This window comes from Pseudorca crassidens, chromosome 9 (genome assembly GCF_039906515.1).
Source record: "Pseudorca crassidens isolate mPseCra1 chromosome 9, mPseCra1.hap1, whole genome shotgun sequence".
Classification (NCBI taxonomy): Eukaryota; Metazoa; Chordata; class Mammalia; order Artiodactyla; family Delphinidae; genus Pseudorca; species Pseudorca crassidens.
Window position 1 is genome coordinate 97,270,112 of NC_090304.1, and position 15,609 is coordinate 97,285,720.

Consider the following 15,609-nt stretch of genomic DNA (forward strand, 5'->3'; position numbering starts at 1 on the left):
CTTGTCCACCTCAGGGCCCGAGGAAGCGACCTGGTGTGGCCCTCCAGGTTGAGTCTCCTTTTCTGCTTCCCCCTCCCATCGTCCTCAATTTCATGGCCAGTTGAGACCGAAGGCGCAAGGGTGGCAGGAGCTGGGGCAGAACAAGGAAGGAGGAGCTCCTTGGGAATCGCAGTCCAGATAAGTCCCGGATCCTTGGAAATCTCCCCAGGTTGTGGACGTGGACTCAGACTTCCACCCTTGGGAGGCTGGAATTCCATTTGGGTAGAGCGGCAGTGCCGCCCACAGGCTGTGGAGAGCGTTTTCAGGTTTTCTTTGGCAGGGAAGTTACTCACAGGCAACTTCTCCTTGGCCAAGAACAAACAGATTAGAATATTCACAATAATAGCTAACATTTCTTGAGCATGATATGCCAGGAGCTCTGCGGAGTGATTTTACTGACATCTTTCAAAATAACCTTGTGTTATGTCACCGGTGACCTACTAGAAAGTTCCATAAAAGTCTGTCGGAAACCCACGTTCTTGGCATTGCACTGTACTGCCTCTCCCTCTCCCATCTCCACCAACTAGGGCTGAAAGTGATGAAGTATAAGCTTCCCTCCATTGTACAAATCCCGAGGAGAGGCTTTGGAAACCCAGAACCCAAAGAAAACGTAACTCTGCCTTCTGTCCTTAGCACCTGCCCAAGTTATAGTTATCCTTAGTTACCAAGTCATCTCAGAGTGTTATTATGATGATGAATGAGAACATATGTGAACCTGTGAGTATTTATCTTAGCTAAACAGTACATATCATACTTCTGGAATAGGAAAGGGAAGGTGACAGTTCACTCTGTTTCTTTTTGAAAGGCGGTGTGAAACTGGCTCAGGCATGTAACCAATGAGGTCAGTGTATGACACAGGGGGAAAGAAACAGTTTAGTATTTGGAATCAGAAAAACTCACTGGTTAAAAAAAAGTGCCCTGCTAGCTGTGTCTCCTTGAGAAACTTACCTAACCTCTCTGAGGTTCCATTTTCTCCTCCCTAAAACTGGAATCATAGTAAAACTCCGCCTCACAAGCTTATTGAGAGTTATTTGAAATAATGCATGTGAGAAGGCTTTGTACATTTCAAAAGGCAACGTAAGTGTCAGATTACTATTAGCACTCAAGCTTCCGACTCCCAGTCCAGGGCTCCTTACAAGAGCTTTTTTGCCTATGTACTTTAATAACGAAAAATTAAGCCCTGGTTGTTTTAGACTGAGGAGCAAAACGGTCAGCATCAGTAGATCTACACATCAGTGACCCAGAACAGCTTAGAGACGACAGAGAGCCCAAAGTTCTGCTGTGTGCTGAGTGCTTGGGGTGACCTGCCTCATCGTGGGCTTCGGTAATTTGATGGCCCCATTCCCACAGTGAGAGTGAGAGTTCCTGGCTGTGGCTCTTCTTAGAGGGAGGCCACTGTCACGACCACCATCCAGGCAGAGCCCTTCATGGACAGTTTTCCTGGAGAAAGCGATCCTCAGGCCGTGCAATGAGCAGGTAGAGTCCATACCACCAGGTAGAGTTGCCCCCTGCTCTTCCCTTCTCTCTCAGCCTTTCCTCCCAAGTGTTCAATGTCTGGGTCCTGCCGAGAGCCTCTGCTAATTGGCTGCTGCCCTTTGGAGCTGTACGGTACCATTCCCTTGATCCGGCATCTCTGCAGATCAGACTAGGCCTTTGTAGCCATCCCAGGTGCTTCTGCAGGCAAAACGGAAACCCTCAGCTCCAGCTTGAATTCTTAGTAGTCATCCCCACATCTCCTTCCCCCGTGGGTTTCTCCAGGCCTGGTTCTCAAATCCCAGAGCAGGTTGCCTTGACCCTCCTCAGCCTTTGCACCACTCCAGACAGGCGGGCAGGCAGAAGGACTGGTTTGGGGACTGCTGTTTACATCTGTGTATCCCTGTGTCTGATTCGCCTCCACCTGTGTGTGGAAATCCTGACAGTGCCCATGGGGGCCTCTCCACAAGGCTGGAGGCGGGGTGGATGGACATGATTAGGTAGTGGGGCGGGGACAGTTATCATGGTTCCAAAGCTGTAGAGCATGTCTTTTCAGCTGGCCTGGATTTGATTCGTTTGCTCCTTTGTTCCTCCCCTTTCACCCAGGTCTGCAGTCAAATCTTCTCTCCTTTCCACAGCAGCAAAGCTCTCTCCTCCTCCCACAGACGGGGCTTGGCCTGGCATCCCAGGTAAACACCCACGTTCTTCCTGTCCCAGCTCCTGACAGAGTTAAGCTCCTAGGCTTCCCCCACCCACTATACGGTACACTTACCCCTCTGGGAAGAGGGAATCGCGAGGGATTATCCCAGTCGGCACGGGGGCAAATTCAAGCCACAGCCAGAGGAAATGAGGGAGCCAGTATCACTGGTGGAGCCAGAATTAGAAGTCAGAGATTTCAGCTCCCGGGCTAGCCTGCTCTGTGTGCAGGCCTTCCACTCCCGCCCCAGTCAGGCCCTGGCATCACTCTTCTGAGAACCTGGGGTCAGCCAACTTTCCAGGGACGCCAAGGTGACTGCCAGCCCTGCCCAGGTGCTCTCAAGCGCCGAGGGGGAGACCAGAAGCCCAGAGACCTGATGTTCTGAGAGCACCAAGCCGGGGCCTCTCATCTCTGGGCCTCTCTTAAGAACTGCTCTTCTAGACTGCTTCCTGGAGGGGACAAAGCGAGGGTCAGGAGGACGGAGGCCTGCAAGAGGGCCCTTTGCAGAGCTGCCATGGTGTCACACAGCACCTGTTTTCCAGGGAGAAAAAAGGCACCTCTTCCTCTGGCCAGACGCAGCCTCACGCCAGGGAGTGTGGCTTGGCGAGGGCAACAGGAGCTACACTGGAGCTGCCACTCCTCCCCTTATCTGGGTGACCCGGTGCAGTTAACGCCTGCACTGCTGCATGAGGCGCCTCTGCAGAGACGGACGTGTGGAATAGTTGGGAATGACTGCAGAGACCCTAATGTCCCTTCTCGGGGCTAAGATCCCCGTGGATCGATCACTCAGGGCCCTGGCTTTACAGGGCTAGAGTCCAGTGGAGGCCCCTGGAAGGGGGTGGGTGCCCCCTAGTGGCTAATAGAAATGGGGACACCAAGAGTCCTGAGCTCTTGGACCTTCTCCTGACTGCTCTCCGAATCGCATCATCACAGACTTAGATCTGGAAGAGATCTGAGAGAGGGTTCAAGATCACCTCTCGTGTCTTATAACATGAGAGCTGGGCGAGACCAGAAGCAGAGAGACTGTTTGGAAGGTTATTAAGATCATCCTGGAGCAGCGGCAAAGGGACTGGCTTTGGGTGGTGGCAATAAGGGTAGAGAGGAGGGGCTGACAGGGGATGTTGGGGAAGTTGACTCAGTGCCATTCGGCCACTGATCGGATGTGAAGGGAGTAGGGGGAAGGTCTAGCAGAGAGCTCAAGACACGTTTGTGGGATGAAAGAACAAATGAGTTCATGAAAAGGAAGGCTGAGAGAGGACCGAGGCCTTGTCCTGAGGGTCTGGTCCACGCCACCTTCTCTCCCACGGAACAGGATCAAAGCTTAATGGTTTCAAATCATTCTGTTCTAAAAGACCCTCCCTCGGGGGAAAAGAGTCCTTAACTTCTCTCTGGTCATCACAAGGTTGCCCGTCTGAATGGGAAGCCTGAATATCTTGGAAGAAAGGAGTAAAGTTAACCCCAGTCTCGGAAAAGAGTAAACTGGAAAGGAGTGAGAAGAGGGTGGACTTAGGCCATGCCATCCACATCGGTAGCAGCCCCTGCCCTGGACACAAGCCCATTAGGACCCCAAGCCTGATGGGTTTCTGCTTCTTCTCTGTGGACGGGTTGGATTTATTCCTGACCCCAAATGGGCACAACATGGATTCTAGGTATAAGGGTCTGCTCTCCTATGAAAATAAACTAAAGAAAGAATATCTCCTGACAACGACAAATGAGATCAAGGTGCAATTAGACAGCACTGGAATACCTCTGATTAAAAAAAACAAAAACAAAATTCTCTCCGGAAAGAAGATGATTGTTTAGAAAATAAAATGGCAGTCATAAGAGTTTGGCATTTTGTGGAAATTCCATTAATGCAGTGAATTTCAGATGTCCTCTGTTATCTTCAGTTAATGCCTGTTGAACACCTCAGTTACTTTGCTTTGTGGAAAAGAACAGGCAAGGCAAACAAACTTTTCCTTGTCCCGTTCTGAGATCTGTTTCAGGGATCTTTGTAAACGAGTCTGCTAGCTCCTTTTATGGTAGAAAACTGAAAGGAGGAAGTTACCTGCTCAGACTCAAATAGTGAGTCATAGACTAAAACCCAGAAAGGCCACCTCCCTGTCCCGCACTCCTACTGTTTCTACCCCAGCTACTGCAGCTATCTGCCAGTCCCTTCATGGAGACTCCAATTTCCACTTACACACCATCGAAATCATAGGAATCCAATCTGTCATCCTCTAAGTGGGCCTATTCGTACAAAATATCAGGAAATGCATTTCATCTGTTGACTGTTCGCGCGTTGGCTTGGTGTGTGTCTGTTCTTAGGCAGTTGGGTGCCCCGGGGTGCCAGGATCCTCTTTAGAACCGCATCTGGAAGCATCCCAGCATCTCCCAGTCCCCAAGCATCTCCCCAGCTCTGGAGGAGCCGATGAGCCCAGTGACCTGGAGGAGCTGGAGAAGTTTGCCAAGACCTTCAAGCAGAGGCGCATTAAGCTGGGCTTCACACAGGTTCGGTTTGGGGCAAGGAGGTGGAAGAACTTGGGTCGAGTGAGTAGAGACTGGGGTTCCCGAGTGGAGGTTTTAAGAGCTCATTGTGTTTGGGGCAAACCCACCGTGTTCCTGCGTCCCCTGAGAATGGAGCACAGTTGCCGTTGGTAGGGAAAATGGGAACACCACTGGTGGAGGGGAGAGGAATGAGAGCCAGGCAAGGAGCTAGCCCCGAGGGCACAGCGCTCTCAGAGTCCAGGGAGAGAAATAACCAAGTCTCCATCTTGGAGGGAAGAAACTGGAAGGGAGCCACGGTGAGCAAAGGTTCGCTGGGTGTGGATAGGCGCTAGGATGGTGAGGGATGTGGACAAAGGAGAGAAGGGGCCTACCTCTCAAAGTTCTTCCCTCTCCATCCCCGCGTGCAGGGAGACGTGGGTCTGGCGATGGGAAAGCTGTATGGCAACGACTTCAGCCAGACTACCATCTCCAGATTTGAGGCTCTAAATCTGAGCTTCAAGAACATGTGCAAGCTCAAGCCACTGCTGGAGAAGTGGCTGAATGATGCAGGTAGGCCTCAGGGACACGAGGATGGATGGAGCCTTAGAAGTTCTGCAGGGAAGGGGGTGGTGACTGGTCCGTGTTGGGGCTTGCTTGCTTTCTTTCTTTCTTTTTTAAACAACATTTTAAAATTATTATTCATTTATTTTTGGCTGCGCTGGGTCTTAGTTGCAGCATGCGGGATATATTTTTTTAGTTGCAACATGGACCCTTAGTTGCGGCATGCGAGCTTCTTACTTGCAGCACGCAGACTTTTAGTCGCGGCATGCATGCGGGATCTAGTTCCCCGACCAGGGATGGAACCCGGGCCCCGTGCACTGGGAGCGTGGAGTCTTACCCACTGGACCACCGGGGAAGTCCTCTGTGTTGGGGCTTTTGGCAGTCAATACATAGCACCCTTTCCTCTCCTCCTGAGTCTGGAACCAATTGAGAAATAAGACACAGGAGACAGCCAAGTAGAGATGAAAATGTCAGCTTCACTACTGATAAAGCGCATGGAAGACATAGCTTTAGGTCTGTGGCCATGAAGACTTGCCCCATTTTATTCCCTACCCCAGACACACCCAGCCTAGACCATAGGACAGCTCGCCAGAGACAAAGGTCGGGTCTGCAGAGCAAACGCACTTACCCAGAATGCTGTCTGGACTAGGTCTAGGTCAGGGGGTTAGGGAAGTAGGTTCTCTAGGGTCTCATGGCTGGGAGGAGGAGGCAGTAGGCACAACGCAAGATCTTCACCTGGCGAATTCTTGAGTAGGTTTTCAGAGGGAAGGGAGTTACTCCAAGCTAGACTGGTTGGGAAAGGCTTACAGCAGGAGTGGGGCTTGCAGGAGGATTCAGTCAGGCGTGGGGGGCCAGGAGGTCCGGGTTGTAGGCCAAGGGCAAAACCTTTGCAATAATAATGGAAGAGTTTGGTGTCGTGGCATAGCATGGGACAGGGTTTCTCAACCAAGGCACTAGCAACAGCTTGGGCCAGATATTGATCTGTGGCGGAGGCGGTCCTATGAACTGTAGGCTATTCAGCGGCATCCCTGGTCTCTACACACTAGATGCCAGGAGCACCTGCCCCCTGTTGACAGGTGTAAAAATGTCTCCAGATACTGCCGAATGTCCCCTGGGGGAGTGAGGGTGGTACGGAATCTCGCCCCAGGTTGAGAACCACTGGTCTAGGAGCAGAGCCAGTGTCAGGGCTGGGCTCTCGTCTGTAGTTAACGTGGGTCAGTGGTTACTATGGAGAGAGAGGAAGGCGGGGTATGGGCAGCCAAGGGTGTGACCCTCTCGGAAGTTGCTCCACGTGGAAACAAGGGAGGGGGTGAGGAAGCTCCCCAGCCCACCCCGCCCCACCCCCAGCCGTAGAAGGCTGATCCTTCGGCGGTTTCACTGGAGCGCCGAAGTGGAAGAGGTGATCAGAAGGTCTCATCTTCGGGAAGAGATCTTGCGGATCATTTCTTGTGCGATTCCCTGGCTGCGCCTGAATCCTTCCTAAGGGACATCCCCGCCGACCCCTCATACAGCCTCAACCCCAACACTCACACTGAAAAGGAAGTGGCTTCCACACCAACATTCCGCCACCAAGTGCCACTGCCTTTAGCTCAAAACACCAGTCCTCATTTTCCTCGGGATTCACATCCAGGCCTACTTATAAAAGACAGGCTTATGGGCGTCACTCGTAGGAGCTCTGCCTGCCCCCACTCACACCCACACGTGCCGCGGATGTCTGGATGTCCCCGAACCATGACCGCAAACGCTGGAGGCACGGCAGTGAGAGGCATAGAGGACCTTTTGCCCAGAGCAACGAGGGGAAGCAGGATTCTTGGTCTGTCTGGTTCCCCTGTGTCGGGGAGGGGGCTGCAGAACCTGCCGGGAAGGGTCATTGGACCCCAAGTCCATCGAGCCAGAGCCTGAACCAGCTGCTTTCCCTTCCCTGAGCCTCCTCTGCTCTCCCCTCCCCACAGAATCCTCTCCATCAGACCCCTCCGTGAGCACCCCCAGCTCTTACCCCACCCTCAGTGAAGTGTTCGGGAAGAAGAGGAAGAAGCGGACCAGCATCGAGACCAGCATCCGCCTGACTCTGGAGAAGAGATTTCAAGATGTGAGCGGGCCCTTTGGGTGGCGACGGGTGGGCCGACTTGCACAGAGGTTGAGCAGACGCACACAAGCCCCCCGGCGCCACCCCTGAGCCCCCATACACCTGCCTTGGGAAAGGGTCGGGACACAGAGACACGCTCCCTTTCCAGGTGCCCCGGTGTTTGAATGAGAGGCTGGGTTCCAGAAACTTCCTCCCCCACTGACCCTTCTCGCCCTGACCTCTGTTTGGTGCCCATTGTCCCTCGAGCCGGGAGATTTAAAGACAGGGGTATAGAATCCCAGAGGAGAGTGTAACTCTGTATCCAGTTGAGATAAAGGGAGCAAAGCCAGGGCATTGTACATAAATTCTTTATTTTCTTTGCATTGTTCTGTATTTTTCAAATTACATATATAATAAATGCTCGTTGTAAACAATTTGGAAAATGCAGGGAGGCAGGAAAAAAATCCACCACCCAATGCCATCTAAATGCACGTCCTTCTATTTCTCTCTTCTACGTATATTTCAATATTTGTAGTCATATTACGTAGACACCTTTTTAAACTTGCAGCAAAAGTATATTCTTGAGCCAATATGTGGACACTGATAATACCAGTTATGTGCCCCAGGGGAGCTGGGGAATAGAAGAGGGATAAACAGGTGTGGTCTCAACAGCCTCTAATCAGGACCCCTTAGGTACCAGCCTCCAGAGCTTCCATCCACACCACACGGTCCCTACAGGGCTCGCCTGTGGCCTAGTTCCACCTTGCAGGCCCCAGACCTCCAGGACTCCTGTCTCTCCAGCAGACTCTCCAGCACATATGACTCAGGACTTGATGGCTGCATCCTGCTGGCAGGATGACAAGACCTGGCTTTTCCTTCTGATTAAGTTTCTGAGAGCAGCAAGAGTAAGGGAGGGTGCAGAAGAGAGAGAAGGGAGCTAAGATCAAAGACTGGGTGGGGGTGGGAGGGGTCAGAACAAAGGAGTGATGGATATGTATTGGAATGTGTGTGTGTGTGTGTGTGTGTGTGTGTGTGTGTGTGTGTATTTATTTATATACACACATGTCTCCTTTATAGTCTTGATGGGTCCTCATGTTTTAACTTTATCATTTCCTATTTTGAGGTAGGCAGCAAGAGATGACGCAAGAGAAGGGTATCAGATTCTGAGGAAAGAACAGAAGGGAGCGTGTGTTCTGGGGATTCTGCCTGCCCTACCTAACTCATCAGTGGGCTCCTCTTTTCAGAACTTCTGAAGAAGGAGCGAGAGAAGAGCCTCCACCCTGTGTCAGGCCCTGTGCTTGGCAGTTTATACACATTTTCTCATTTAATCTTCATAATCATCCTATACGGTAGGCATTATTTCTCTCATTTCATAGATGATAAGACTGAGGCTCAGAGAGGTTCAGAAAGTTTCCTAAGGCCACAGAGTAAGTGCTCAAGCCACTATTCCATCGTAGGTCCGATTCTAAAGCTTTTGCTCCATCTATTGTTCTATCCTGCTTCTTCGGAACATCTGTTCCCCACGCACAATTCTTGATCCTCTTCCCTTCTCCTCCTGACTACTCTATCCCTTTGGTTTCTGTAGAACCCCAAACCCAGCTCAGAGGAGATCTCCATGATCGCAGAGCAGTTGTCCATGGAGAAGGAGGTGGTGAGGGTCTGGTTCTGCAACCGCCGTCAAAAGGAGAAGCGAATCAACTGCCCTGTGGCCACACCCATCAAATCACCCACGTACAGTTCCCCGCTGGTGAGTGGCCAGGAGCCAAGCTGCCCGCCAAGCGCTGGGGGAGATGAAGCCTGGAGGGCAAAGAGTCCTCCCTGTCCTAAAGAAGACGGGGGTTGGGGAGCAAGGAATAACTGTATAAACAAAGAGAGGCTGTATACAAAATATATATAATATAAAGAAGAATAAAGAAGGATAAGGAGATAGAAAGTGATTACGGGGAGATGCTTTTATAGTAGAGGGGTAAGAAAAGACCTCTCTGATAGGGTGACATTTGAGCAGGGATCTAAGTATTGAAAGGGAACGAAATATCTGAGGGATAGAGTGTTCCAGGTAGAGAAACCAGAAAATGAGAAGACCTGACATGTTTGAGGAACAGCAAGGAAGCCAGTGTCGCCAGGGCAGGGTGAGGAAGGAGGTGAGAAGTGGGAGGTGAAGTCCGAGAAGTAACAGGGAAGTAACAGGAAGCCATTCACCGTGGTCTCAGAGGCCATCGAAAGGACCTTAGCCTTTAGTTTGAGTGAAATAAGAAGACACTGGAGAACTGACATGGGCTGCTACGTGGAGATTAATTTGTGTAGAGGCAGGATACCAGCCTGAGAATTACAACAATCAGGCTGAGAGTGGTGAGGCTTGGGCTAGGGTGGAGATCATCGTGGTGAGGAGACGTGGCTGGATTCTGAATGTATTTCAACCATGAGCCAACAAGATGAGCTGTTAACTCAGATATGGAGTGTGAGAAATGAGGCCAGGATGAGCAGCTGGTTGGAAGGTGCTGCCATTTTGGGAGATGATGAAGACTGCAGGAGGAACAGGTTTGAGGGGGAAAAAAGACTAAGTATTCAGAGCTGGTCCTATTAAGTTAGACTTACCTCCTAGGCATCCAAGAGGAAAGGTCATGCAGACAGTTATATCTGTGATTCTGGGGTTCAAGGGGAGAAGTCAGGGCTGGCAATAAGTTGAAGTTCAGGCAGAATGGGAAGTTTGGAGGATACGCAATGTCTTCTCCATCTAGGAGAGAGATGGTGCCTGGAGGGTGCGGGGGGGAAGGTTCTTCTTCAACCCTAGGGATGGTGATGGTTGAAGGTTAAGGGAATTGGGGATAATGGTGTTGTCCTCTGTCTTTTAGTACTCAAGGATGGGTGAAATTCAGCCTCATTCTGGGTGGGACATAGCGACTTCATAAAACTATACTATTGTTTATTCTTTCACCAAACATTTAGAGACCATCTACTATGTTTTGGTCCTTGTGCTGAGCGCTGGGAATGCACAAAGAAGTAATATTTGTTCCCTGTCCCAGAGGACCTCACTGCCTAGCAGAGGAGACAGACAAATAAACAAATGATAAACAACACGATGATTTCTCTTGGAGAACTTAGGAGTAGCAGCTAACAAAGCCTTGGGAGGTGGTGGTTAGGGAAGGCTTCCCCAAGGAGATAATTAATACCTGAGCTGAGTCTGAAAAGACAAGGAGGAGTGAAGAGGCAAATAAGTGAGGGGTGGAATTCCCCCAGGGGGATAGTATGAGAACAGTGGTATGGAGGAGGGAGAAGAGAGCACATGCACGGAATGGCCGGTGGTTCCACGTGGAGGAATGTTGAAAGATGAGGCTGGATAGATCAGCAAGGGCCAGACACAAGGGGCTATGAGCGAGGCTAAGGAACTTGAAGCCCTGGGGAGTTGCCGAAGGACGTGAAGGAGGGCATTAGTGTCATCTGATTGCTTTTTAGAACGATCACTTTGACTGTAGTTATAAAGGGTGGTTTGAGAGGCATCACATCTGGTTTCAGAGAGACCAGTTAGATGTGACTGCAGTTATCCAGCAGTGACATTATAAGGGCTGAAGCAAACCCATTTGGTAAGAATGAAGGGGATGGGAGAGATTCAGGAGATAATTAGAAGGTAGAATTATTAGGTCTTGGTTAATAAATGGAAAACTGGGTGGGGCAGGGAGAGCGAGAAAGGAAAGAGAATACTCTGGGATGGCTCTCAGCATTCGGGCTGGGCTGATTGGGTAGAAGCTGGTGCTGTAGACGGAACAATGAAACACGGGGGGAGGAGCTGGCTTAGGAGCAGGAAAAAATGATGATTTCAATTCTTTACATCATTATGATATACAGAGAGGCCAGTGGGACACCCAAGTGGGAATGCCCCGGGCACTTGGAATAATGGGTCTGGGGGTCAGGAGGAAAGGCTAAGGTAGAGAAATGGGCTGGGAGTCATAAGCACACAGGTGGTAGTTGGAATCCTGGGTAAGGAGGAGCTCACCTGTGGAGTTTGTACAGAGGAAGCAAAGAGGAAAGTTGAGGTTTCAACCCTGGGGAACACTAGCTTTTGAGGGATGGGCAAAGGGAGAGCACCAAGGAAAGAAACTGAGAAGGAGGAACCAGAAAATGCAAAAAATTGCAATGAAGTAGATGGAGGGGTGATGCAGATGCGAAGAGCCCTGCAAGAGTGCTTTGGGAACACAGATAAAAGACCCCCAAATCAGAATGGGGTGTGGGAGGGCTAACCCCCTGATTTGTTTGGAGAACAGATTAGGAGTTAGCAAAAAGAACAGCATAGCTGGCAGAAGGAACAGTGTGTGAGAGGCATGGAATTATAAAACAACGTGATGCATTTGGGGAATCACAAGCCTTTTGGTCTGGCTGGAGCTAAGGGTTTAGGACTAAGATAGAGAGGTTGATGAGAGCTAGATCATGGTGGGTCGTGGATGCTAAATTACTCTCAAAGATATGAAGAACCGTTGACAGTTTTAGGTTGGGGACAATGTGATATTCATTCACCATTCCTGTCTTAAATACTTACTGAGCACCCACCATCTGTTTGGCACTGGGATATGGTGGTGCACAGGATACTTATTGGTGATCTCTGCTGAGAGTCTAGCAAGGAAAACAGACATTAAACAAATGCAATTTGTGATGAAGCCTCCAGATAAGATGTGTGGGTATCTGAGGGACTTAACCTAGTCCAGATGTCAGGGGCTTCTCGAGGAATGATGCTCAAATTGACAGCAGAAGAAAGAGTAGACTTGAATGGGGAAAAGGTCTGAGTTGCAGTGGGAGACAGGATGGAAGGGTGGAGATAGTGTCAGGAAGGACATTCTATGCAGAGGAAACAGTGTGTACAAAGGTTCTGAGGCTGGGGTGGGTGGGGAGAGGAAGAAAGAAGGTTGGAATGGAACCCGAGGAGTGAGAGAGAGTGTGTGAAAGAGGAAGCTGGAGTGGTAGGCGGGGGCTAAATCATGTAGGGCGTTGTAGACCATGTTAAGGAACCTGAACCATGTCATAAGAGAGTCAGAATCTTTAAAGATGGGGCTTTGTTTAGAACAGATGGGAGGCAGTTATCACTTTGGTTCAATCCCAGCCTGGGACACCAACGTGGAGGAAAGTGGTGGGAGGCATGGAGGTGCCGTAAAGGAGTGTCATGGGTTCTCATCGTGCGTTCAACACATATTTACTTAACACCCGCAAAGTTCCAGGCACTGCAGTAGACACTGAGGACACAGCAGGGGACCACGCAGGCATCATCCTGCCCTCATGAATTCCCCAGCCTAGTGGGGGAGAAAGATGTTAAATAAATAATCACATTAATACTTGTGGCATCCTGAAGGAAGACTAGAGAAAATGTTCTAATCCTGTCTTCTCCTCAGGTCTCATTGGGACACTGTCCGTGGGACTAAGACATAGTTCCTTCTGCTTCTGATGTGAAATGATCTCTAAGATACACAGTTAAGGGGGAAAAAAAGAATGAGACAGAGAGAGAAGGAAGGAAAAGAAAAAGGCAAAATTATTCAGACCAGTGTGCATAGAATGCTTCCACTTATATACAAAATGTTAAAGGAACCACATCTACGTCTGCTTGCATAGGTATAGTCCGTCTCCGGAAGGAAGCAGAAGAAGCTGGTCGCAGTGACTAAATAATTATTTATTTAAAAACAACAACAAATGTCTGGGGGCGTGGCAGCAGGGAGGGGCGGAGGAGAAGAGAGAGGGAGATTATCAATAACATCTCTTACCTCTTACCACGCTGCTCCACACCTGTCTCCACCCTTGGTGGGCCCCAGCCGACTGAGGACGCTCCTTGTAAAAGGGCAGGTAAACGAAAGCAGCAGAACCATTGCTGATTAATTAGGAAATGAGTACATGCTGCATCCTGTCGGGATGGGATGTTCCAAACTGGGGAGGGGAGGATCGCCAATCCCAGCTCCCCGAGCAGAACTTCCTTGCAAGGTCCTTTGTAAAGGTCGATCTGAGCGTCCCAGGTCAGCATGAGAAGAATAAGGGGGAGGAAAAGTATGCAGGGTTCAGCTCAAATGAAGAAATAAGCAGTTTCTAGCTGGAAACACACGACAGTTGACAGCTTCCTGCTGGAGGGAAGGGAGCTAACAGCCGTGCGCTGTTGCCAGGCATTGAGTTGGAAGCTTTACGGACATTGTCTCATTAAATCTTAATTAAAAGAAAATATGAGGGAGGTATTACTGCTCTTTTACGGATGAGCAAACCAAATCTCAGTGGGGTTAAGTGACTTGCCCAAATCACACAGACAGTGGTGGAGCCAGGGCTCCCCCCCAGATCTGTTGGGCCACAATGTCTATTCTTTTTATTATATCTTGTTCCAGGTTGTGCTAGGATAGTAATACTGAGGGAGGGGATTCCTGAACTGTGTGGGAGGTTAAGCCAAGTCATCTTAGGTCCCTTCCAAACTCAGAGCTGATGATGCTATGAGGTATCCAGGGCACGAGGAAAGGCTTCAGAGACCGCAGTTCATCTCGTCCAGTTACCTCGGGAGAGTGGATGGTCTACTCACGCGTCAAGATGGGAAGCCTGAAACAGGGTGGTTAGGGCTGGGTGCTCTGCTGCCCTGAGCAAGTGCAGGGGTCTTTTAAGAAAGAAGAAGAGGGACTTCCCTGGTCCTCCACACTCCTGATGCAGGGGGCCCAGGGTTCGATCCCTGGTCGGGGAACTAGATCCCACATGCGTGCCGCAACTAAGAAGTCCGCAACTAAGACCCGGTGCAGCCGAAATAGATAAATAATAAATAAAATAAATAAATACTTTTTTAACAAGGAAGAAGAAGGGACTGGAAAACAGGCAGCCATCCAGCAGTGTCAGCCACAGCAGGATCCAGGAGGCATGCTCCTCTCATCACCGGAGCACTTGAGCAGGGCAGCTTCAGCCTGGCAGTGCCCAAGAGACCTGGCCAGGGGACACGCAGCAGGGAGGGCAGGGCCTGGTGTCAGCAGCAGGGAGACGCGGGAGCAGGGCAGAGCCAGAGCTGGGTGCTGTACGTGGTCCAGAGACCTTCCTGTGAAACAAGGCACAGAGTGCAGGTTTGGGATTAGGAAATCATCCGGGAAGCTGAGCCCTGTCTCTGCAGAGTCTGGGGCCCAGCATCCTGGGAGAAGTGCGAGAGGTGGGAGAAGGAAGCAGAAGTGGACATTTATGAGCTTCTGTTGCCTTTCAGGTGTCTCCCTCTGGGTCTCTGGGGCCCCTCTCTGTCCCTCCTGTCCACAGCACCATGTCTGGAACAGGTGAGCTCTAAACATGAGGTTTCTGAATAGTACCAGAATTCTTTTAAATAATGGGATACTAGAACTGAGAGGTACCTACTTAAGTCAGCATTCCCAAAACGTATTTCAAAAGATGTTAAACTCTGTGCTAGGAAGAAAAGGCTTCTGTGATCAAGTAAGTTTGGGAAATGCTGGGTAGGCAACGTTTGAACAAGTGTTTGTTTTTGTTTTAATCGTCGCAGTTTCTCCATACAAATGAGCTGTATGGAAGGCAGGGTTTTCCAAACCAATTTTCTACAGAACTCTATTTTTCAAAGAGTATTCCAAAGCATTTCAAAGAGCTAGAGAGGATGACCATATGACAGTCCCTTGTCCTGACATAATTATCGATAGCAGTGCCTTCGACCCTTCAAAGCATCTTAGCTTGTAGGGTGAAATATATGTCACCTTCTCCACGGAATGCTGTTTGGGAAACTCAAATACAGTTTAATCCAAATCTGCCATATTACAGAGGTCGAAAAGGGGATGCAAGGGGATGCAGGGAAGTGAAACAAGTTGCCACAGGCCACAGAGCTGCTTAGTGAATGGCCCAGGACTCCTCACTCCTGGTTGTGTTCTTTCTGGAAGACCACGAACCATCTGGAGATGGCAACATCAGAGAGGCTGGCCGTCTTTACCTGTGCTCTCGGCTTCTCTTTTCCTCCCCGAGCACTTTGCTTTCTTTCCTCCTCTCTTCCTTTCCAAGGCTTCTGGTTCTTTTGCTCATCCTGCCCCGTGGTCCGGGGCTGCGTATGCCCAGCCCAGGGCGTGTCCTGGAGTAGGATGATTTTGGCATCTGTATCTCCTGCGTTCGGCTAGTCTGGGACTCGCAGAACCAGCCACGCCGCTCTCCAGGGCCCGGGCAGAGGAGAGCGTGTATGAGGAGGGCCCCTTTGGGGCCGGGTGTCGATGCTAACATGGTAGGAGTTGGGCAGATGGGTGGCGGGTAGGGACAGGGTGAGCCCCCTGGGAGGATACGTGTCTGAATGTCACGAGGTCCCCAGACCCAGCCTCATTGTTTCCCCCTTGTTTTT

The 15,609-nt window shown here is 50.3% G+C and overlaps 1 protein-coding gene across 9 annotated transcripts in view; it reads left to right on the plus strand.

Annotated features, from left to right (window-relative positions):
- Positions 1-15,609, plus strand: part of POU2F3 (POU class 2 homeobox 3) — an 82,604-nt gene that overhangs the window by 62,453 nt on the left and 4,542 nt on the right. For 6 of the 9 annotated variants that reach the window (XM_067751330.1, XM_067751329.1, XM_067751328.1 and 3 more), the window contains 6 exons: positions 2,119-2,201; positions 4,517-4,699; positions 5,104-5,245; positions 7,189-7,325; positions 8,887-9,048; positions 14,491-14,557. In XM_067751330.1, coding sequence (XP_067607431.1) covers positions 2,119-2,201; positions 4,517-4,699; positions 5,104-5,245; positions 7,189-7,325; positions 8,887-9,048; positions 14,491-14,557 — 774 coding nt within the window. The remainder of the gene's footprint in view (positions 1-2,118; positions 2,202-4,516; positions 4,700-5,103; positions 5,246-7,188; positions 7,326-8,886; positions 9,049-14,490; positions 14,558-15,609) is intronic. The other 3 variants (XM_067751334.1, XM_067751335.1, XM_067751336.1) reach the window with 2 other exon arrangements.